This window comes from Myripristis murdjan, chromosome 5 (genome assembly GCF_902150065.1).
Source record: "Myripristis murdjan chromosome 5, fMyrMur1.1, whole genome shotgun sequence".
In the NCBI taxonomy this organism is placed as follows: Eukaryota; Metazoa; Chordata; class Actinopteri; order Holocentriformes; family Holocentridae; genus Myripristis; species Myripristis murdjan.
Genome location: NC_043984.1, coordinates 10,920,875 through 10,945,771, shown reverse-complemented (window position 1 = coordinate 10,945,771; position 24,897 = coordinate 10,920,875). Strand labels below are relative to the sequence as shown.

Genomic DNA, 24,897 nt, shown 5'->3' with positions numbered 1-24,897 from the left:
TAGCCAGTGACACTTGACACTTGTTTACAGCACTGCAGTTGTAGCTCGCCCTGCTCTTTAGTTAAATATAGGGGAAGATAAAGGGAACAAACAAATATTATAGATGCTGAAACATCTGTTTGTTCATCTTGCTGCAATAAAATATTTAGTAAAATGCACAAATTGCGTTTCTAGCCATTTTTTCATTGCAGTCATTGGCTGAGATGAAACACTGGTCCTCAGCGAGTTTAGAAAGTGTGAACTTCATGTCATTCTCTGCAATGAATGATTTAGTAACAGTCATAGTTTGTGGTCCTAATGTATTATTTGTGTGAAATACATTACAAATGTATCACATCTACTTTTAGACAATCTTAAGACATTTTCTGAGATTTTGGAATGTGAAGTATAACATTGTTTGTTGTTGGTTTGCACACTCATGAAATTAAATGTATTAATTTAAACATTTGTTTTCTGCAGGGTGTTTTTAATTTGAATATTGGTTTCATCATCTTAACACATTATATGGCTTTGAAATTTATTTTAGAGAAGGGTAATAACATGATATGAGACAAATACTATGAGCAATGAGCGTACAGAACTTGAAATCATTTTTTTTGCTGTATTTACAAGATGAGCTGTGTAATCAACATTAAACAGTTAAGCATGAAATTAAATGATTTCTCTTCATTGTTTTTGATGATTAACCTATAGACATGTCTTGCATTGGCTTGACAACCATTATATCTGTGCTTGCAGCCAATATTTTTACTTGTGTACTAGATACTCGCACTGCAAAATAATGGTATGTCATACCAAATCATGACAATGTACCTGATATAAAATTTTCGTTCACAGCCACATATTTCAGGCCAAATCCGATGTGATATATGTGTTGCTTGTACTCCGTCTGTAGGATGCGGACAAGAATATCATCAAATGGCTGAAGGAGAAAGGCCGTCTCGTCAACAACAGCTCCTTCAAGCACAGCTACCCCTTCTGCTGGAGGTGAGACAGACCACAAACTGTACGCTACTGTACTGTAATGTTAACTGTTTTTATTGTTGCTCCTTCAACGTCACTGTAGTTTCCCTCTGTCGACCTATACAACAACGGTTACTGAATTACGCCACCTGCTGGAGATGGTGGTTAGAGGCTGTCATAGACATTAGACCTGCACTAGCAAAATATAGCACCATGTTATGTTCGCTCCTTGAGGAAGCGCTACTTGTTCCTGTAGTAGTAGGAAACATAATGTGCCAACCTGACTGCTCCCTCAAATGTAGTGGTTCGACATGCCTCCCTGAGGGGGGTTAGTGTAGGAAGTCAGGAGGTTTTGTGGTCTCAGCAGTGTCCACTCACACCGCCTAACAGTCAAGGTTAATGCTCTGGCACATCCAAATCTCACACGGTTCCATATTTACACATCTTTACTACCACACACACGCTGACAGTGGTGGAAAGAGCGCCAGAACCTGCAGCTCAAGTAGAAGTACCATTACTTTGCTGATATTTTACCTCTCCAGATGTAGAAGTACTGCTGTAAAAAGTATCTCATTTAAAATGTACTGGGAGTAAAAGTGACCAAGTTCCTTTTTCAAAACAGTGGGTGAGATGTTTTCCATGGACGAGAGTGCACAGTTCAAACTGGAGTCTCTTAAAGGTGCATTCTGCAAAACTGATGAGGGTTGATTGAAGTGAGGACCCTGTAGATTCAACTGACAGATATGGAATAAGCACAAAATATGATGGTTGAGTCTACGTGACTCTCATCATCAGACCAACTCTCTTCCATTTTTTCGCACACTTATTCCACATTTTTGCCAGTAGAGTCTAAATGGTCCTCACTTCTATCGACCATTGGCAGTTTTTCATCATGCAGCTTTTATTGGAAATTTGGAAATGACAAATAGTAGAACCACCAAAGTAGAACCATATTTATCTTTTCTTTTGCTGACTGTTCACTTTGAAAAGTGCCACAATCTGACATTGATCATTTGTTTTTTGTTGTGGATGGATGGTGTAATGGATATTAATTAAAATGTAGTGAAGTACAATGCTCTAGGTAAAATTACTGACTTGAAAAAATATACAGAAAAAAGCTACTGCTTTACATTAACTTGATTAAATGTAATTAGTTACTTCCACCTCTGCATGCTGACACACACACAGACTTAATTTTGCGCAGGTCAGTTGCAGCCTAACCTCAGCAGGATTAATTAACCTCAGTAAATATGTGGAGACCTGATCTCTGAGCCACAAGCTGACACAGACTTGTCAAGATGAAACTATTGTATTATTAACCACTCAGACACTGTAACCCAGGCATGGGAAGGATTTGTGCAGGAGACAACTCAAACTCAGCTGGTCTCTAAATGTGAAGCATTATTTGGATCGTATCAAGTGGCCAATTTATTTAATTAGGGGTATACACTATATATATTTTTAAAAAATCAGCGTAGTATTAAGTTCAAAAGTTTTCAAATTGCAAATAAGTAGCGATTTTGTATTTTAAAATGTTATCAAAGGGAATGATAATAAATCCGAGCGTAAATAAATAATTTTAGATTAAATGTTGTATATGACAAAGGAAGTCTTTAGCATCTAGTTTTTAACCCCCATAAAGGATTAATGTTTTTGGGCACCGTGTGTCTTTTTTTTTTTGTCAGCACCATGTTTTTATATGTCTGTGCATTCATGTTCTCTCCAGGTCTGACACTCCCCTGATCTACAAAGCCGTCCCCAGCTGGTTTGTGAGAGTGGAACATATGGTGGAGAAACTCCTGGAGAACAATGGAAAATGTTATTGGTAAGGCTTGTTCTGAAATCGGTGAACACTAGTTCACCTCTAGTAACATGCTTCTCAGCTGTGAGCTTCTTAGCTTCTAAGGTGTCTAAAGTGCTGCAAGCCAAGACAGCCAACAATCATAGCTAATAATTGAACATATACAAACAAAATCACAAAAAAACACATTTTCAAGTTTAGAGAAGTAACCTGAAAAAACCCCAGTAAAGTCAGCAGTAATCGCTCTCTACAACAACTTGCTAAAATGCACTTAGCGAGGCCCGCTACACTTACCTTCAACAAGAGATTAAGTCCACTTTCAACAAAATGTCTAATAAAAAAAAACTCTGCAAAACTAAATCCAATAATCTGTTATTGTGAAATGCCATGACTTAACCTTATCGGTAATTTAAAAAAAAAAAAAAAAAAAAAAAAAATCTATTTTTATTGCTCTAGATTGTGTGCACACCCATTGTCCTGGGCCGCATTTGTCTGCACACAAAAATGTGACAGACAGTTTCCAATGCCGTGATTAAGGCAACCAACTGATTAACCCATTTACATGATCAGGAAAAGACTGCTCCCCATAATCACTCTGAGAATTAACATGTAAGTTATGCATGACTAAAATAGGAACTTTGATTATCCAGAGGGAATTGTGGAAGTCAGTGTTGTTTTTTCTCACCAAAAATGAACTTTAAATTTGCTCTGCAAATTTGCTTAAAAATCACCACATCATCTTGTTTGCTGCAGCCGCTGGCCTATATCTGTTGCAATTACAAAATGGCAGTAGAGATAGGAAATGTTATACCTCATGCTATTGACCAGCACAGATAATCTTTACTGTCACTGCAAATTATTACATAGCTATTGCTTAACAGGATAATAATTAATAGATGTCTGTTATTTGCCTTAATGTCATTTGGTCCTCTGGGTCTATACCACGGTAAAAGTCTTTTTGATGTGTCCTTTTTATAGGGATGCAAATTAAACCAATATTTTTTTCCCTCGAAACATTCGCATGAAGCTAATTGTAATGGCAGGAATGTTAAAGGAAACGTAAGTGTCAGCATGATGCCTTTGCTAAGTGGTATTACCCTTGGTGCTCCCTGTGCTCTTTTCTGAGCCACAGTAGCTGCCTCTGGTAATGGGACTGTCAAACTGAGATGAATGACTAGCCGCTAGGTAGGTGAGGACACACATGTACACAGAGACACACACACACATGCACATACACTAGCTTTAAGGCTAAATACCTTCACTGAGCAGTACCAGCGTCATCACGAAGTAATATATACATAAATGCTTAAATTTGAATTCATTTGACTAAGTTGAGTGCAAATAATGTTGGTATTTGTGGACATGGTAAAACATTTCTGGTGAAAATGTTAGGGCTGTTATGTTAGGGTTTGAGGGAAGGATCACTCTGCTTCAACATTCACATATCAATATTGACACTTGGGTGCGTTTATGCACATGCAGAAACACACACACACACACACACACACACACACACACACACACACACACACACACACACACACAGTTGTGCATTCCCTCTGTGTGTGCCTGCTCGGCTTCACTCTGGGAGTGATTTTCTGATGCAGCTTTCCAATTAAGCTTATAGTCAAAGCTTAATTATTTGATTTCATTAAAAGAATAACTCTCTTTTTGATTAGAATCACCACTTTCACAGTTGAGTGTTCTGGTCCCAGGAAGATTGACTGTCAGTGAAGCTGTTAGCTCATCACTATCCTAATAAAAGTAAAATCCGTGCAGAGTTCAGTATGCCTACATGAAGTTCATGTAGACACGAGCGACTGACTTAACGTTAAAGACCCCTTACGCTTAAAATCTGACAGCCAATATCCTCAACTGACGTGGCGGTGCTTTGCATATCAATAGCACCAGCCCCGGTGGTGGCTTGGGAGTTTTGTGTTAATAAATAAATAAACAAGACCAATTCGATATGGCTGCCTCACATGAGCAATATTAGTGTAACTAGGATTTTCTGAAAGAAATACTGTATAGGGACTTTGTGGTTTAGTGTATTTATTTTATTCATTTATTTATTTAAAAGGGACAGTACATATTAATGAACATTGCATGTAAATATGTCAGATTGTAGCTGTAGGCTAATTTCCATCCGTAGTCCCTTGGCAGGTTGATGTTTGCAATAAATAAAAACACAATATAGAATGAGAGAAGAAAAAGAGAAAAGATAAACAAGTCATACACGATACAGGTACACAAATCACACAAGACATACACAACATAGCACGTAGTTCGTTTAGTGATAGGTTACCATCAGAGCCAGTGTGCAAATAAGAGAAGGTCATTACTACAAAGTGCTAGTGCATAAAAAGTGCTGCTGCACAGACAGAATACGTATTGGCAGTCTACATTGCACAATGCCTTAAAAAGTGCTAGTGCATATTATACAAAGTGCTGCTGCATATCATCAAGGGTTGCAAATACAGGAGAGGATTGCACATTGCTCAAAAGCACATATTGCAAATTAAAGTGCTGAGAAAAAAAGTGCATATTGCAAAATGAAGTGCTGACAAAAGAACCAGCTATTGTACATAGCCCTATTGCACACTGCTCTTCATCAGGTGTATAGAAGTGTTTACACATGGTCACAGAGCTAGTGTATTCACACCAGTGTCTTATTTTCAAAAACTCAACAAGACCAACTTGAAAATAATTTTTTAAATGGCCAAATTATCAGATACAATACAAGGTATGAGCCAGGGTGCGAGCACGCAGAGGCGTGGGTAAGGACTATTTGCATATTTATAGATCTGCGCATACTTAATGTGTGCAAGCTGTAGATTTATATCTAAGCCATTTTAATGCATGAAGGGATGTTTTGTTACGGGGAAAAAAACTCAAAATATAAATTCAATATTGATGACCTGAGATTTTAAAGGGTTTAATCAGTGGCTGGAGGGGAACTTTAAAACTAATATTAAACCCCCAGAAAGCATCGTACTAGTTCCCATATTCCCAGAGTAATCAGTAGATTTTATGTCACATTAAACAGATGGTGCAGCGGTTGGACTTCTGGTAAATGTGTGTCAAAAAACGATGTCATTTGGTTAGACTGATTTCGTAAACTGTCTGTCTGGGTCTGAATAAATTAACAAATTAGAGGAAAAATTAGCGAATAAATGAATGCTCGCAAGACTAGCTGGTCTCCTTGGGCGTCTGTGGTACAAAAGACTTGGCCACTGCCGCTGGATTTCAGCACACACTTTCATTCTCCATGAGCGCTGTGGTGAAACTGCCTCCTATCCTAAAGTAACCCAGGAAACAGGTGGGGATCAGAAATGTCTACCTCCTCTGCTGCACTTTACTTCTGCCTTCTTGTTGGTACCTTCCACTACTTGTCCTTCTACCTATATTTCATCCCTCTGTCTATCTTGTTCAACCTTTCCTCTTTTCTCCATTTTTCTTTTCTCTCTTTCTTACTTTCTTTCCATTCTCCTGTCTTCCTTAATCTTCAAGCATTCTTATCTATCGCTCAATCGCTCCCCTCCCTGACTTGGTCTCTCTCTGTCTTTCTCTCTCTCTCCCTGTCGTATCTATCCCCAGTGTCTCTGACTTATAATAGAAGCCTGCACATGTTAAATGGCTCCGCTGTGCATCTCCAGCACAAGACAGCACACTTTAAATTCCACATTTAGCTCAAACAGAGAGAGAGGGAGCAGACGAGAGGGGAGGTGCAGAGGATAGGAGGGGGGCTGAGCAAGAAAAAAATCATTAAATTGATATATTAGGGGCCTAAATAGAAATGCCTCGTACAAATGGGAATTGATGAACTCGTTGCTTGGCGCATGGATCGTGACGGCGATTTATACCCCCTGCACTATTCTCCTGAGCAGTACAGCCTGGCACAGCAAGAGAGGGGGACAGGAAAAATGGAGAGCAAGGAAGAGGGAGAGATGGTGAGATAGTGGTTAAAAGCTAGAAATTGGGAGAAGCAAAATGGGAGAGGGAGAGAGCAGAGAAGGGGTACAAAGGAGGAAGATGCCCTGGAGGGAGTGTTAACCTTTGCAGTTAAGCTTCATAGAGAGAGCATCACACAGTTTATTTTTAGCACGGCAAAAGAAGAGGAGGAATTGGAATAGAGGCCAGCTCAATAAGGGGATGATAATGCATTATAATGGGACCTGTGCTTGCTCTTGTTGCAACGAAGCACACAGAACAATTAAATGGCTTCCAGGAGCGATGGCAGTTGGAAATAGCTGAAAGATTTTTGCATGAGAATATGGCAGCAGCATTTTTTGTGTTAAAGCGTAATTACCGCACCCTGCCACCTCCAAGCTCCATACTGGTTTTATTGCCTCTGCGGTGGAAATCATGTTACATGTTGGAAAAAAGTAATCGAAACCAGAACACATCACAATTCTCTCTGTCTGTCTCTCTCCCTCTTTCTCTCTCTCTCCCTCCTGATTCTCCAGGGTTCCAGAGTTTGTGCGTGAGAAGCGCTTTGGGAATTGGCTGAGAGATGCTCGTGATTGGGCAATTTCCAGGAACCGCTACTGGGGGACACCGATCCCTCTTTGGGTCAGCGATGACTTTGAGGAGGTCAGCAATACACAAACACCTTTATTCTGCCATAACAGAGCACATATTGTTTCTATTGTGTCACTGTACTTTGCAACATGTTACAACATGACAGTGCATAAAGGATCAATACATAGCTCTCCTTTTTTGCACATAAATTCTCAGAGAAAATGTTGCTGCCAGCCTTTTTTGTGACACTCCCATAAATTAACATCCCTAGCTTTTTGTTTGTGTGTGCTCAGAGAGACTTGTGAAATTGCAGAGTGAGATGACCGTGGTGTCAAAGGAGTGTAGCATGACTCCGTACTGCAGTCTGAGCCGGCTCCCTGAGGCGCCATTACTGAGTACCTCTGCAAACTGAGTATATGAATGATTCATAAATGTAAACAACAAATAAACACAAGCCAAACTGATTTTTTTTTCATGCTGGGTAAGATCCTCAGAATGAACAAAAATCGTAACAAGGAAGGAATAGACAAAAAAGGCAGCAGAAGAGCAAAGAAAAATTTTCTGGTAAAGAAAATGAGGGAGTAAAATACAAAAAGTGTGAGAGAGGGCGGGAAAATCAGCAAAAATGAGCCAGAGATGGACAGTGGAGGGGAGAGCCAAACTGTAAATGTTCATCTTGTTATGGATGTTGGTTGCCAAAGCTGGTTAATAATGTGAAGTAGACTGAACTGAATAGGGATGTCAGAATTGGGTTGTTTGAGCGTTTGAAAAATGAAGTGTTGGTCCCCTGGCTGGAAGAGGGACAGCCAGCGACCTGCTTGCTGGAAATAGCATTGTGACTGTTTCCAGAACACTCTCTCTCCCTGGTGCCTCTCTCACACACCCCTCAGCGGCAGTTCACACACCCAAAGCTAGAAGTGTGTGTGCATGTGCGTGTGTATGTGTGTGTGCATGCCAGAATGATGTCTAGCTCTCAGTATATTTTCTTTGTGTTCTCTCTCTCTGTCCCTGTCTTTTCTCGCTGTATTTCTAAATTCTCACTCCACCATATCTGAGGGTGGTGTATCAGGCTGTATCTGGGCCATGTTACCTGGCGCTGTGGGTAAAACTAGAGCAGAGACTACAGGTTAACTCTCTGAAGAGACCAGATAACACACTTTAACATACTTTTTAAGGTAAAGTTGCTTAGGAAGTGCATTAAAGTAGGCCTTCTTTAGGGTAGTATGGGTTTGTGGTAATGTCATTCAAGAGAATTTTGATAAGGTGTAGTACCAATTAACCCCTGCAGAGCTTAAATCCCTAGTACTTCCAAACTAGGGCAAATACAGGTGGATTCTCTTCTAACTTGGGCTTGGCATTTCGGTCTCTTATTGTACATGAACAAGACAAAAATTACCTTCGTTAAGAGTATGCTTCAAAACTTTTTATCCCAAGAGCACCCAACTACAGTATACACGGATTTAGGTTTATGTAGTTACTCTGCACTTATGCACAAAACATTTATACAGTTTATGTACATGCTGTCATAAATGATGTCTGGATTTGCCTCATGTTGCTCGTTCTGTATTAAGAAGATGCACTATGTGTGTGTGTGCACGTGTGTGTGGGCTAGGTGGTGTGTGTAGGGTCCCTGGCGGAACTGGAGGAGCTGACCGGAGTCAAAGTAACTGATCTTCATCGGGAGAGGTGAGTCACTGATCAGCCATGCAGATTAACGGCCGGACACTTGAATGTGTACGCGATGATATGCATCTGTGTGTATGTGTATGCACGTGCGTGTCTTCAAGACGTACGTGTGGCCTAAGATTCATAAGCTCTGTGTGCGTTCAGCTGTGCACATTAATTAAGTTGGGTGTTTGTGATGTTGTGTGTCGCTGCTTTTTTGTGCATCTGCGTATGAGTTTGCGGATGTTGCATGTGCCCTCTGTCCTTCTAAAGTGACCTGTCTGCCTTAACCAGACGGGTGTTACGGAACTCAGATCACTTTCCCCTTCCGCTGTATCCTCTAATTACCTTTAATCAAATCCGTAGCTCTCGCTATCTTTAATTGATGGGGGGGGGGGAGAGGTCACAATCCTCCTCTTCCTCCTTTGTCTTGTACTTGTACTGTACAGTCAGGGTTTCTTTACAGGTCTGGAAAACAAAGCCAAAGTAACCCAAACATTTTCAGACAATTTATGATTTTAAAATATAGAGACATAAAGCTTAACAAGGAAGGAAAGTCTGAAAAATAAAAAGTTCCTTTGTGAATAGCAGACCCTGAAAAATCAGTAGTGTTTAAAGCTTAAGTTGGGAAAAGCATGAAAATTTAAAAATTAAAAATGCATAGGAGCCCAGTGTTTTATTGTCCTCCTCCAGGGTGTTTTGTGAAAGTTGTAACTGTAGACGTCTGTATCCCTCTAGTTGGGATAAAAAAAAAAAAAAATTGAAAAAAAATCACCATTTCATGTCAAAGGTTTACTTTGCACAATGGTTTCCAATATTCAGGTTCTTGTCACCCGGTCAGGGTGATGTATTTCACTTCTCTATAACTGGATGCTATATAACCTTTTGTGCAAATCATGTCAGTTTTTAATCAAAAGCACCTCATTAAAAATAGAAGTAAAAGTTCTTAATGCTGTAAATCTTTTTAAATCATCATGTTTGAGCTCTGGTTTTTCATACAATTCTCTTAATCCTTTTTTCATGAAAATAAGTTGATATCACATGACAGCAGAGCGAACTTCTGCGTTCTCCATCCATTGGGTTGCTTGGACCGCTGTGTTTCACATATATATGGTGTTTTATACACAAAGAATTAAATCTTAGCACAATTAAAGGACAAAGCATTGTACATTTATGCTAAATCACTCTGTGGTATAAGCAGTGCTTCTGTGTATTTAGTTATACTTGATAATGTTAACCAGCAAGTCAAGTATGCTAACAATATTGTATTCTCCATAAAGGCGATTTAGGCAGCTGTTCAAATAGGAAGCCAGAGATCTTACATTACATTCAGGTAAAGTGATGCTTAATTAGGTCCATATGTCATTGTCACACATGCCACTTGGGGCTATACAGTATCTGTTATTGTTGAGTTAGCTGAGTAAGTAGTCTAAACGTTAGAAAGAAGCTGTGAATACCTGGACTTACTGGGTATGGTTGGATAGTGGAAGTGATGCAGTAAATATTGATATCAGTAAATTGCGCGTCATTCTTGAATTGCCTGCTTTGTCCTTGCCTCCCCTTTTGCCCTTTCTCTATCACCCGATACACTTTTCTCCACAGAGTGAATTTCTTAATAATCGATGACGTGTGAATCACTAACAGCTGAGTGGACAGTCACAAACAGCAGGCATGACAATGAGTGAGGTGGCCAACATCCAAAAACAGTGGCTGTTAAACAGTCCAAAAACAACGAATCAGACCAGTTCTTTTTGAAATGCTGTTCTCTTTTAACACTCTCCCTTCGCTCTACAAGCCCTTCAACCAAGCACTGCAGTAAAGCTGCTTTAAGCCCTGTCCACACTAAGTTGGTTAAATGTGAAAGCATTGTTTCATCCACTAGCATTGGATATTGGATATTCAGATTTTGTTGCCATTAGAACATATATCACAAAAAATGTGATTCTTTCCTGTCTGAGCAGCGTCTAAAACTGAACAGTAAGTGTTATGTAACCTCACCCTTGTCCCCTCTCAGTCTCTGTACTGAGCAATTCCCTGCTCCGACACAGGGATTACACCAAAAAATGTATTTCAGATTTACCTGGCTTCAGGTCTCAGTGGCCAACAGCAAGCTGCATTTGTATAGGGACCTTTATAGACGTGAGGGTGTGTCATTGTATAAAAATACTGCAGGTTGTTTTTTTTGGAAAAAGAAAATGTGCTTAGTCAACTTTCCCTGCATACATGATGTTGAAGAAAGATTATTTTTTACCCTGGGAACAGCAAAGGTGACTTCTCATGAAAGCAACGGAGATAGGAGGAATGTAGGGGCTGCATTTGATCTAGATTTAATGGCTTCCTCACATAGGCAGACATCTTGTGATTCATATGAAAGCCAGGATCATTTGTTTTCCTTTGGTTAAGTAACTTTACAGGACAAACAATAATTTTGTGTGTAGGTTGCATCTGAGTGAGTCAGCTTATAGAGAAAATTAATCTATAGCCTGGTGTCTGAAACTTATAACCCAAAGCAATAAGGGGCCTAATTCAAGTTGGTCTCAGCACAACATGAACACCACCGTGCTTTCTTGAGCCTAGATCCCAAGGGCGAGAGATTAAAATTCTTGTTTTGGACTGCGGCTGAAAAGCACAGAGAGCCTCTGATCTATAGGGTACACGTGTTGCAAAAGTTCCCCTATTGCTGGGAACGGATGAAAACCAACAATAAAACAGATGTGGTCCCTTAATATTGCTGACGCCAATCACCAACAAATCATTCAACGTCCATTTTTTCTTTTCTTCTGTCTCTCTCCCTTTTTCTTTCTCTCCTATCCACCTTTTCTGCTTTCCCTGCTGTTTCTGTCCCCAGTATTGACAACCTGACCATCCCGTCCCGTTGCGGTAAGGGCGTGCTGCGCAGGGTCACTGAGGTGTTTGACTGCTGGTTTGAGAGTGGCAGCATGCCTTATGCCCAGGTCCACTACCCCTTTGAGAACAGGAAGGAGTTTGAGGACACTTTCCCAGCAGACTTCATCGCCGAGGGCATTGACCAGACCAGAGGATGGTAAGTGATGGATGAGTGGATAGACAGATGGAAAGAACAAAGAGGTTGAAAGGAGAGAGAAACAGAGAATTGAGCCGATTTGAATAAATGGATAGAAGATGATGGATGGAGAAAGAGGTAAACAGACAGACATGCCAATTTTAGTCAAGCCTCAGTGCTCTCGCTTCCAATCTTATATCAGTTGCCAGAAATTTTGAGGTTTTTTTTTTTTTTTTTTTTTAACCCAAAGCTTAACTGTGAAACTTGGAGTATCGCTCCAAACAGCTGGTGCCGTCATGGTTTTTCCACTTAGGAAACCAAAATATGTCCAAAATATGATCATTACCATCATTTTAGGGCAAGCAGGATTTTGGTATGCCTTTATATCTTTCAAACTAGACTACTGCAGTGCTTTATTTTCTTATGTTAGTCAGAAAACCTGTACAAACTCAGCTCCAAGGTTCTTGACAAGGACAATAGCTACTTCTCATATCAACCCAGTACTGGCCCATTGCTTGCCTGTAAAATTCAGAATTGATAGAAAAATTCTTTTAATTGCAGATAAAGCACTGACCCAGTAGTTACTGAGTTACTGACCCCATACAGCACAGCAAGGCCACTCAGACCCTCCGACCAAGGTTTTCCAGTTAACCCGTTGTCCAGTGGACCAATCAGAAGGCAACTGTGCTTTTGAAGTGACGGCCTCTAAAGTGGAAACTGCCTGCTGCATCTGTTTTTAAAATCCCTCCTTAAAATGTCTGTACAGACTGACCTTCCCAAATATAAAATTGTCAGGTTTTTCTGCATTTGTTCATTTTACCCTAATTTTATTTTGAGCATTTTTATAGCCTTGTTTTATATCTATATTGTTTTATTTATTTATTGTTGTGTATCCTATATATCTCACTCTAAGTTGTGCTGCCTGTGAAACACTTTGTGCTGTTTTGCTGGAGAGGTGCTCTGTAAATAACATTCATTACGTTTGCTACAGATTTAATCATTGAGGTTGATGTAATTGAATTAGCTGAATGGATATCTAAGGAAGGTTAGAATGGCTGGATCAGTTGTTGTATAGATAGAGTGGTGTGGGAGCAGTCTGAGACGATATGAACTCTCATGTTTCAGTCCGAGTTGTTAGCCTGACCTCCTGCACTGTCTGCACTCCAGGTTCTACACCCTGCTGGTGCTGTCCACGGCCCTGTTTGGCAAGCCGCCCTTCAAGAACGTCATCGTCAACGGATTGGTACTTGCTAGGTCAGTTTCTCCACTTACTGACGTGACAGGCCCTTCCCCCACTTTTTGTTTCATTCCCTTGAGTAATAATTTTCCATGAAGTCCATTTTTCGGTTGTTTTCCTCCCATCCTCATCATCACTCTTCTTGTCTGCCTCCACTGATCCCCGTTCCCCTCCTGCTCTCTTTTACACCACCTTTATAACTTGTCGCCTTTTCTTCTTCCAGTTGAATGTTTTGTGTAGTGATCAGTTCATGGTCACGGTGGTGTGTGTGTGTGTGTACATTAATATGTGTGCTGTACCATTAGACTTGCTCTCCAACGGGGGCCACTTCTCCTCAGCCCTGGGGTCCAAACCCAGCATTGTTCTAGCCAATGCGCTCACACGCTTACTGACCTGGAAGGACTTGGCTAATCTGAATACCAAGTGCATGGTTCCTTCCATGCGCTTGTATGCGTGCGTGCATGCGTGTGTCTGTACATTAATGCCTCTGTCTGTTTCCTCCCTGTAGCGATGGACAGAAGATGAGCAAGCGCAAGAAGAACTACCCAGATCCCTGCAGTGATAGTGCAGAGCTATGGAGCTGATGCCCTCAGGTCAGCTCTGTGCTTGCGTGTTTGTATTCGTGTGTGTGTGTGTTTTGTGAATTGTTTTGTTTTTTGCTGCTCATAGCGTGTGTATTTATGAATAAATTGTGGTGGGTGGCAGGGTTGCGTGTTACCTACCTTATGGTAACCATGTAGGAGGGGCCGAGCAGATCTGAATCGCTATCTGTACTTCTTAGGAATCATCCTAGTCCCACACATACACGTACTCTTTGCCTTGTACGTTTTCTGCAGCGCCCTGAGCAGTAGGGGTGGCATGGCCATATGGCTTAATGAATAAAGCACCATCCAGTTGCACATATGCTCAAACACGCTGATGCAGAGCGAGCTGGAGCGATGACTAGAGAAGGGCTTTAGTCCATTTCCCTTCGAGGCCTCGTTTGTACAATAGAATATGTATGTTTGTGTCTCTGATCTTTACTTACAGTGTAGCTTTTACGTAAAGGTGAGCCCTGTAATTATTTGACAGGAAACCCATGTGATTTTCTTTAGTCTTGTAACTCCTTTATCAGATAGAATATGATTCAGTGATGTTGAAGTGCAGACTGTCGGGGCTTTTTGTTTGAAGTTAATTTCAGTCAAATCGGATGAATAGACAGCCGTATTTCTTCAAGGCCTCTCATTTCAGGGTGCCCGAAAGTACTTGAACAGTCAGTGGCTGTGTCTATTCTACTTTTTGTTCCCCAAATACATCTTAAAGTTGCAACCGTTTGAATCACTTGAAGGCATATTGCGTCCCGTTGCATCAAGTCTGCCCACTTCCAGAAACACCATACAGCTTTTCTAATCAGTGCAGAAACATGGTGATAACTGCCACTGTCGATTGCAAAATAATAATAATAAAAAGTGGACTCATCACAAGATATATTAAGATAAATGGAACTGTCCTTTTCCTCAACTATTCACAATTCATAAACCATCTGAAATCATGAAGTATAGTGGTATATAACCCACTGGTTCCCCTTCAGTTTTGCCTTAGCTAGTAGTGCATTTAGGATCTGAGTAGAGCAGTGCCAAGTTAGGGCAGGGATGTGTGTTGTTCCCTGTATCTAGAACAGGTGTTCCCAATCTTTCTGGGTCAAAAATACCTTTTGTGGTGGTCCTTTGTAGGTGCACATTCACAGTCACTCTCTCACCACACACACATACACACACCATTTGTCACAAAGGATCATAGACAGTCTTTTTGTATCAGAAATACTACCTGGTTGACAATATGTGGTCTAAAACTTGAGTCATGGTAGTTTGCGAGAAGAGAGCTGCTTGATGCTGATGCTTGACTTGAAACCAACATTTTGGCAGTAAGTGATATTGCTGTTGATTCATGTCCAAATATGTGGAAGTCTTTCTGCTTCTGAGGTCTCTTTTTACCTACAGCACTTAGGGGGGTGTCACAGATGTGGTCTGTTTGCTGTTCACGGCAATGGAATAGTTGATACTTTGTTGCATTGTTCATTTGGTTCACTTTGGTTTCACGTGGCAAAAATTCAAATGAACCAAAATGTATCAAACGAAAACAATGTGGAAACCTTCAGCCCACTCATTGGTCACGGTCAGACAAATATAGCTAGGTTGAAAGTGCAGAGAAAAGAGATGTTCACATCAGGGATTTTTTTTTGGTTTGTTTTTCTCTCTCATTTTATTCTACAAACACATTTGGGCAATACAGAATCCAGCATGGAGTGCAACCTTGGCATTTCTTCAGACTAAGGAAGCAAAGTATCGCCTTGTTGCTCCATTTTAGCCCTCGATTTTTGTTTTAAGACACCACCCCCTCAACAGGGTCTCAGCCTGGTTGTTTTGGTCCACAACCGAGTGCGATTGCTGGTTTCACACCTTAGCGAATTTACTGCGCCAATAGGGAAAATTCTCCACAGTTTGAGTCAATCAGACTAAACAGTGCACGTGTGAACACGCCCTTAATCCTGCAGCTTTGAAGGAGAGACCAAACGAGGGATGTGTGAACATGTTTCCATTTTTGGTTGAATTTGTGCAGGTACAACAGATCCAAGCCTATCTTTTTTATGACGCATTTTAATTACAGATGTGATTTAAAATTCAGTTGTTCTGTAAAATTTCAACCCATATACAGGCTCACTAATATGGCATGTGGCCCTCTTTTTTTCACCTTTACATTTTATTCCAGTATCTCTTCATGATATGATGTAGTTTTTGCTTGACTCTAGGTGCAAATCTCTCTCTCTGATTCTAGCACATTCCTGTACCTCAAAGCACATTTTAAGTAACCAGTCCAGTGGATGTGGAACTGGGGCGATACAAGCTCAGTTTGGTGAACTTTATAAACTGACTACTGCTCTGCTTTTCTGCTCTATCCTTGCAACATGCACACGTTTGCTCAAGTGCATACACACTCAAGTGCTCAGTCACTTGCTGGCTAGCTAGCTCAGAGACACACACACACACACACACACACACACACACGTCAACATGCACACACATGCATACATACATTCCTTCAATCATGCATATATAACACACTCTTAAGCATCTTTTCCCCTGACATATTTGCTTGTAAAAATGCATATATGTGTTTGTACTCAGTCAAAGTCTTTCCTAACACACACACACACACACACACACACACTCTAACCCCATCACTGTTTCTTCCTGCAGACTGTACCTCATCAATTCTCCAGTGGTCAGAGCAGAGAACCTGCGTTTCAAAGAGGAGGGTGTCCGAGACGTGCTGAAGGACGTCTTCCTGCCCTGGTACAACGCTTATCGCTTCCTGGTGCAGAATGTACAGAGGTTACAGAAGGTACACATGTACACACACACACATGCACACACGCACGCCTGCAGCCACACACTTGTACATCTCCTCAGTTAGCCCTGGTATAGACAGTATAGTGGCAAATTTTGTTTCTTTGGTTTCAGTATGTGGAACTGCTTCCCCATGCAAATCAAAAAGTTGTATTTATAAAGTTAGACTGTTACTAGTATTTAGATGATTTAGTTACTCTGATTTATCTCTTGTTATATTTTTATTGGTACTGTTATGTGTTTTGTGCCAAGTTATTATTATTTTGTCTTCCTTTCTTTGAGGCTTACAACAGAAACAAGTATTTCCTGTACCACTTTCTTTCTCTCCCTGAGCTTAATTATACAAGTACATTAATTGTTGATGTATCATATATTTTTCTGTTTCCCAAATCAATCTTTTCTACATGATCACCAATGTCTGTTTCTGTGTTTGTGGGTTAACACATTAGGAGGAGGACATTCAGTTCCTCTACAATGAGAACACGTCGAGGATGAGCGACAACATCATGGACAAATGGATCCAGTCCTTCACACAGTCACTCATCCAGTTCTTCAAGGCTGAGATGGATGGTGAGACAGACACTTACACAAAAACACTTATTCACTCACACACACACACACACACTCACACATAAAAATCTATAGCTTTCAAATGTTTTTCTTGGCTTGGACAGCAGCTCAGAAGCTGACTAGTTCCCTAAACTCTCACATTTCATCTTCGCTGGTCTCAGTTCCTGCTCTCTGTTGTAAACTAACAGTAAGTTGTTGTTGCAGCGTACCGTCTGTACACTGTGGTGCCTCGCCTTGTCAAGTTTGTGGACATGCTCACAAACTGGTACGTCAGGACCAACCGCCGCCGTCTAAAGGTGAGAGATCCCAGCGGGTAGTTTGCATTTCTTTAGCGTTTAGCTGTTGTTTATAGAAGACAGATGTTATTTTGAAAATTTTATTTTATCTGTGTCTTTCCTGTCTGTTCTGGGTATAACAGTTAATTTACTGCATTGCTGCACTGATTATAAATACTGACAATTCAGCTTCATCGATCTGCCGAAACAAATACACTGACTTCGGATCAATACAAAATGCTTTGAATTGACTCATTCGCTATTCTTAAAAAGAAGACCTAACGCTATGGTGATCTAACAAAACACTATAAATGGGAAAATAATTTTGTATTATTTTTTTTTTTTCTAGAATACATAACATTTAGGTCTATTTTCTTCCACATTTAAGAAGTACAAAGATAGTTTTACGTTATTGTACATTTTTATTTAATGAATGTAAAATTGTTGTCTCAAATTGTTGTTTACAAACTCCAATCAAATGAAATATGAAAAAATGAAAAAATGAAAAGTCGCTCTCACTAGTAGAATGGAATGGAAACTCTGCTAAGCCAAAGATTGAAACACTATCTGTCTCGGTGTTTTCAGTGTTGATGCGCACATGAATATTTCATCCAGATAGTGGAAACAGTAATTTAAACAATCTCTAGCTTTCTGGAGCCTCCATCTGTGGCCATTTTGCAGCAGTCAGTTTCTGCCCGTCCGAGTGAGCATTTGGTTGAGTTGGACCGGGTGCTCATGCACGCATGTACGTTTGGGCACTTTACCTTTGCGCTGTGCCAAGTGCACTGGATGCACTGATGTGTGTGTGTGTGTGTGTGTGTGTTCGTCCGTGCATGTTTGTGAACTTTGCAGGGAGAGAGTGGCACTGAGGACTGCCTGTGGGCGCTGGAAACCCTCTTCAGCGTTCTCTTCTCCATGTGCAGGCTGATGGTGAGTCATGCTGTTTCTGTGTGTGTGTGTGTGTGTGAGAGAGAGAGAGAGAGAGAGGGAGAGAGGAAAAGAGAATGGGAAAGTAAGACTGTATATGGGAGCAATTTGTTGTGATGTTTTACTTGTGTGTGTGTGAGTAAGAAAGAGTACAGGTATATAATAGATGGTGTTTGTGTGTGAGTTTGTGCATGTCCATGGATAAAACATGAGCAGTAGGATTTTTTATTTATGACAGACTGACTTGTTTGAATGCAAGGTGAGGGGCAGGTGGTATGGTAGCTTAATCCACATCAATTAGCTGTACAAAACAGGTTGTGTTGAAATAGCAGAGAATATCTCATTAAAAAAATAGATCAACATTTTAGGAGCCTCTCTTGTTGGGGTGGGATATAATACCAAGGGGCATTTTTCAAAGGTCTAAACCAATGGGGCATCACTTAAAAACAAGGAGTCTGTTGTATTTGATGTTTTTATTAGTCAAACTATATGTTATTGGTTCAGCTTGATGTCTGTCTGTTTTCCAGAATGTAGAAGTCATAGCATTTGGAAATACCAAAAAAAAAACAAAAACAACCTCAATATTTAGTATTATAACTTTATAAATTCTTTGGCATTCATTATTAAGAGAATGTTCTGGCATATAAAATTATCTAACAAGCTGGGCAAAGACATTTCTCATTTCATTGTGACTGTAAATGTAACATCAGTCTGACAAAATTGTAACTTCAGCCACTTTACCAACTGAGAACAGGTGTTTTGTGTGCTGATTTTCTGTCTTTTCCTGCACTCTGTTGCTTTCTCTCTTACTGTTTTTTTCTCTCTCCCGCTTCTCCATCCCTCCATCTTCCCTTCCTCCCTTCTCTCTTCCTTACCTCCTTCAGGCTCCCTTCACTCCCTTCATCACAGAGATGATGTACCAGAACCTGCGTCACCTCGTCGACCCCGCCTCCATCGAGGAGAAGGACGCCAGCAGCATCCACTATCTCATGCTGCCCCACGTCAGGTTGGGAACATCCCCCTTTCCATAATGCCTTAAATCTAGGGGCATCAACAGCTTGATGCCGCTGTAATTAACATAAAGATGTCATAATGGGATACTTAATTTATCTCTGTAGGGAAAGTCCCCTTCTTTCTTCCTCTCCACAGAAGGTCAGAGCTCAGGGTCGGCCACGAGCTGGTAGGGATTCAGACTCTCATTCAGGGACACTTGCCTGCCGACAAGGGAGGCTTAACCAGGGTTGTCTAGTTGAATAACAGCCTCTCAAACTACTTGGCTACCCTGCAGCTCAAACAACGAGAAAACAACAAACAGGAAAAAAGCTTGCATTAGCCCCATTTCCCGTAGGATATCCACTGTTTATCCAGAGTTTAATCAGGTTCACCCAGGGTGTGCGACCTTAGTTCACCCCAAGCCCCTCACTCTCTTAACTCCTCAGCATAGAGCAGTTTTGAAGCTCTCAGAAGTTTCTAAAAAAAAAACCTTCCTTTTTGTCTCTTTCTCAGCACCAGTAGTCAGCGGGCTCTCATGTATGCTTCTTCTTCTCATGTATGCATAGAGGTGTTGCCTGTATCAGCCTGCTTCATAAGTCCAGGTTGTCTGCTCAGAGAAGCCATCCGAACTGTCAAATTCAAGATTAATTGTGCTGTTTTTTTTTTGTTTTTTTTTTAGTAGATATATATTTTTCTTGTCTTGTTTTATTTGTTTTGTTTTGTTTCTGGAACTTCAGATACACTTTCAGAGTTTTCTGGGCAGATTTAGTCTGTGTGGGTCAATGCAATTCATGGCTCTTTGTTTTAGCGTGATAAAAGTGAATTACAATGAGGCACTTTCCATAGCAGTGTACAAATTCAGTCCTCAACAACAATCAAGTCATCAGATATGTTTGAAAGCAAGTAATTTTAAATCCTTCGGCAACCCCACCCGCATTCCAGTGTTTGTGTTATTTTGTAAATTTAGTGCTATCTTCTTTAAAAATCAGCTCATGGTTCCATCATCATTTCATTCTACTCTGAGAGTGGACATACGAATATTATGGGTATATCCATCAGTACCATTTACCTTATTATTTTTTCTTGGTTATGTTCTATTTGTTTGTGATAACTCCTCAGAAAAGTGGACATTAATAGGGTAGATCACATAAACCTAGACCTTGGATACTGGACAAATAGGACCTTTGAATGATTCACTGTCCTTTCATTTGAATATTTACAGCAAAACATACTTTAGAAGCTGATGGGTCTTGTACTGCCTGGGCGAAATTCATAATTGTCTCAGCTTAATCTTGTCGTTTCTCTGGAAAGTATAATAAGCAAAAGCATGATAAAAAATACCCCTTTGATTTTAAATAAGCAAAATAAAATGGTCTACATAATCTCCCCTTCACCTAGGCAGTACTCAGCCTGGCTGCTTTATTAACTGCTTGTCCTTCCCACTCTCGAATGGGACTACTTCACCTTCTCCTAAAGGTCAGCCACCAATCAGGCGGCAGGAACAGTCACTCCTCAATCAACTCATTAAATGATTGGCTGTCCCAAGTGTCCTTTCTACTCCAGTTTTACTCTGGAGTTCTGTGCACACACACAGAAGCACAGAGCATGAATAAATGAAAAGTCTCACCGGCAAGCATGGGCACACACACACACACACACACGCATCCACCCACCTACAGTCTGCGTACCTGCAGACAGGTGCTAATAGCATTATTATGTGTCATTATCAGTGACTGCACAGCACTAATCAGAAATCTGAGGTGGAAGTCACAGTGTACCTCGTTAGATGTTCCTGACAGGAACTGCGGTGCCGATGTTTGTTAACCCAGACGTTCATTAAGATGAGTGGCACTAATTCTGTGCAACTTTGATATTCACCCTCTGAAATGGAGGAGCATTTTGATGTTGTGCATAAGCAATAGCCAGAGGATGTGGATGGTTATCACTGAGATTCTATAATGATGGCCTTCTCTTAATTGAGCCCTAATTTTAATTAGGCTAATTACAGTTTTAGAGTTTTGGTTCAACTCTGGCACAGCAAAACTACTTTACTGTTCTTCTAGTCTTACCAAACCAGCTACTGGGTTTTGTGGTTATACAAAAAATAGCACTAACTTAGTACAGTGATATGGTGATGATTAACCTTTTTTTTTGTGTGTGTGTGTGTTTTACAGAGAGAGTTTGATTGACAAGCGCATTGAGAGTGCGGTCTCTCAGATGCAGTCGGTGATTGAGCTGGGCAGAGTGATCCGAGACAGAAAGACACTGCCTGTTAAAGTAAGTCATCACCTTTACTCCATCTTGGTCATTGGTACTGGACGTATGTGAGATGCAATTTATTTGGCATTGTTATATGGCGTGTTGTCAGTCAACCTCAAACTCAAAACTCAAATATCAGTACTTGGATGTGTAAAGTGTATCGCTAGTATCTCACAAAGGGAAGTATCGCAACATATTGCATTATCGATTTAATGCTCCACGCCTAACTATTTACCAGTTGTAATATGTGTGTGTGTGTGTGTGTGTGTGTGTGTGTGTGTGTGTTTCAGTACCCACTCAAGGAGGTGGTAGTTATCCACCAGGATCCAGAGGCTCTGAATGACATCCAGTCCTTACAGAAATACATCTTGGAGGTACATTTTTTTAATCCCTTCATTAACTCCATAGACTATCTGTTGTTGTTTTTTTTTTTCCTTTTTTTTTCAAACAGTATCTTTTGTTGTTAAACTTTATAAAAATAATAGAGTACATTTTATTGCTGTTTCCAGGCAAGAGGAGCGCCTGCTTTCTAGACATCTTTCCAAAGGATGGTTTATTTAGAATAACCTCATTGTGTGTGTATATTGTGCTGGGATGTCTCCTTTTCTTTGCTGTCATAGAAACTAGTATGAGATTTGTGCTTCAAAGTGGTAATATAGAACAAAGGAAGAGTTCAAATCCCCTTTGAAACTTAAAACTGCTGGGACGAGGTGATTAAGCAGCAGTATTGGAGGGGATGTAGAACAGAGTCAGTGCACCTTTACACACCGCTGGCTTCATCAAATTTACTCATCAATTCTAGTACGTTCTAGAAACAACTCTTCCTGGAAGCGGATGTCTTGGAAAAACGGTTTAAGACATTCAAACTGCCTCTGTTGCCACACACTGAAACACCACATCATACAAAGAAACTGTGCTCGCAGGACCTGCAAACAAAACCAGTCCATGTTTTCTAAAGTACTGGAAACAGTTTAGTCCGGTCTCTTGGCTAAGGTGAGCTTGAGAGTGACGGTAATCCACATCATTATAGTTCATCCACCCCTCTGTTAGAAGCTGTGGATTCTGCCAGCTTTATCTCAGTCCTCGCATTTTTTTATCGCTCATAATCTTTCATTTCTGGTGGGGAACAAACTTTTAACCTTGCCGACTTCCAGCGTCCCTCCAGTAAACAGTGTTTATTTGATCAGAATTGAGAGCAGTGGAGGTCCTTCGGCTGAGAGGACAACCTTGAGACGCTCTACCATCTGTAGATGAAGTGGTTTCATTTGGGTGCAGCTATTGACAGTGAGGCAGATTTAGTAAGGCTGTTGTTGTGCGTGCTAGTGTGTTCATGCTGTTTTTATAATAAATATTATTTTTTGGGGCACATATTTTTATTTATTTATTTTTAGACAGTGACAGTGGAGAGAGACAGGAAAGACCGGGCAATGTGTTTTTTTCTGTGCAGTGGATTCTTTGCGAACATTTAAAGATTTCAATTTGGGCTTTGATTACTGTGACTGATAGCGGTCAGCATGGATCTTACATATCTAACTTGTGCTATTAACTTGGGTGAGTGACTTCATGCAAGAATCCAGTCAAAGCTGAGCTCTTGGCACAGTAAAGAGGCTCTTTTATATTAATTTACAGGCAACAAGCTAGACTACAGAAAAGCTTGAGGGGCATAGAGGCTGCCATTGTTCCTTCATTGGTTGCAATAAAGAAACGGAAACGTTGGTGCTCTTAATAAAGACATTGGATGTTATGTGTGATATACAGTCAAAGTAGTGTTTTCCATGCTTCACAGATGCAAGCAGGTCCAGTAAAAATAGACCAGAGGCGGAAAAGAACAGAATGACATCAAATGCGACACGGTTCCCACAGCTCCATATTTTCTTTGACACATGCACGTCAAAAACCTGGATCCAAAAAAAATGTCTGGTGTACATTCGCCTCAAGTTGTCACCTCAATTATTACACTGTGAAAACAAGAGAAAATACAGAAATGCAGCAGGAAGACAGGGGTGGAGATTGAGAGCACCAAAGAGAATACACAGAGAGGTAGAGATCATACTGCCAGCCTGTACTGTCCTTGCCAATATCATCTTGAACGATATTTTTCTTGTGTGCCATTTGCTTGATGAAACCTACTCAAACTTACCAAACTTTTTCTCAGCGCTCAAGCCAAAAGCAAGGGAGAAGCCTTGTGGGAAAGGAAGTGTTTGCTGCTGTTCTCGCTTCCAAAATGTCAGACCAGGTTTTTTACCGTATCTGCACTCTGTCACTAAGTTAACTGTGGAAGAGCCCAGCCCCTGTCACAGTCCAGCTCTTTTCAGTGTGTTTGATTGAGAGAAGCTGAGCGTGGCAGGTTAGGGCCGCTGTCAGTATGGCTAACATTAGTACCTCTATTACAACATAACTGTGTGTCTGCATGTCCTTAAAAATTTTTTTTTTAAGTCATGAATAATCTTAAATTTGTCCTGGTTAGATTAATTACAGCAGCTGCTTACTGTCTATGCTAAAGGAGTTGGTCTACCAAAAACTGACCTCAGCACAAGACTAAATTTATTGTACTTACCTTTACGCTTACCTGCAATGCACATTTTGGATACGAAAAAGCTGATTTTCTCAAAAACAGTCTTAATTTTGGATAAAATGTGTCTTGAGTAGGTCTTTAAAAGCATTAATTCAATCTGCTGATACCTGAATGTACCCGGGTAAAGAATAGGCCACATTGGATTATGGTCTGAAAGACAGACTGACCAGCTGGTTATCCAGCTGACTTGTTATCTGTCTGTGATCTTTTGACTGGTCCCTGTTGATACCAATTGGAACATGTGAACTCTCAATCTGTTGTTTTCTACCTGTACTTTCTGTTCACATGCAGTTACAAGATGATTATAGTACCTTTTCTAAAGCACTGCGTGTATCTGTGTTGCGTCCTCCAGGAGCTGAACGTACGCCAGCTCACCCTGTCAACTGACAAAGACAAGTATGGCATCCGTCTGAGGGCCGAGCCTGACCACATGGTGCTGGGCAATGAGGCTGAAGGGGGCTTTCAAAGCCGTCACTGCCTCGATCAAGGAGCTGACCAGCGAACAGCTTGAGGCCTTCCAGAAGACAGGTATGCTTCTCTGTGTGTGATACGTGCGTAGGTGTGTGAGAAAGGGCACAAAAAACTCTAAACCATTAGAGGAGCTGTGTGAAAATTACTGGGGGATGAAATAAAGCCCAAACACAAAAGATATTGTTTAAGTGCTTTTCATGCAGTCGCATAATGCATTTCACTGCTTTCCCTT

At 40.7% G+C, this 24,897-nt stretch overlaps 1 protein-coding gene across 1 annotated transcript in view; it reads left to right on the top strand.

The window, feature by feature from the left end:
* iars1 (isoleucyl-tRNA synthetase 1) overlaps positions 1-24,897 on the top strand; it is a 60,524-nt gene that overhangs the window by 17,184 nt on the left and 18,443 nt on the right. The window contains 17 exon segments of the mRNA XM_030051240.1: positions 896-987; positions 2,690-2,788; positions 7,231-7,357; positions 8,898-8,971; positions 11,799-11,993; positions 13,140-13,226; positions 13,718-13,760; positions 13,762-13,802; positions 16,446-16,590; positions 17,045-17,165; positions 17,370-17,461; positions 18,293-18,370; positions 19,252-19,373; positions 21,535-21,637; positions 21,910-21,993; positions 24,547-24,639; positions 24,641-24,722. Coding sequence (XP_029907100.1) covers positions 896-987; positions 2,690-2,788; positions 7,231-7,357; positions 8,898-8,971; positions 11,799-11,993; positions 13,140-13,226; positions 13,718-13,760; positions 13,762-13,802; positions 16,446-16,590; positions 17,045-17,165; positions 17,370-17,461; positions 18,293-18,370; positions 19,252-19,373; positions 21,535-21,637; positions 21,910-21,993; positions 24,547-24,639; positions 24,641-24,722 — 1,678 coding nt within the window.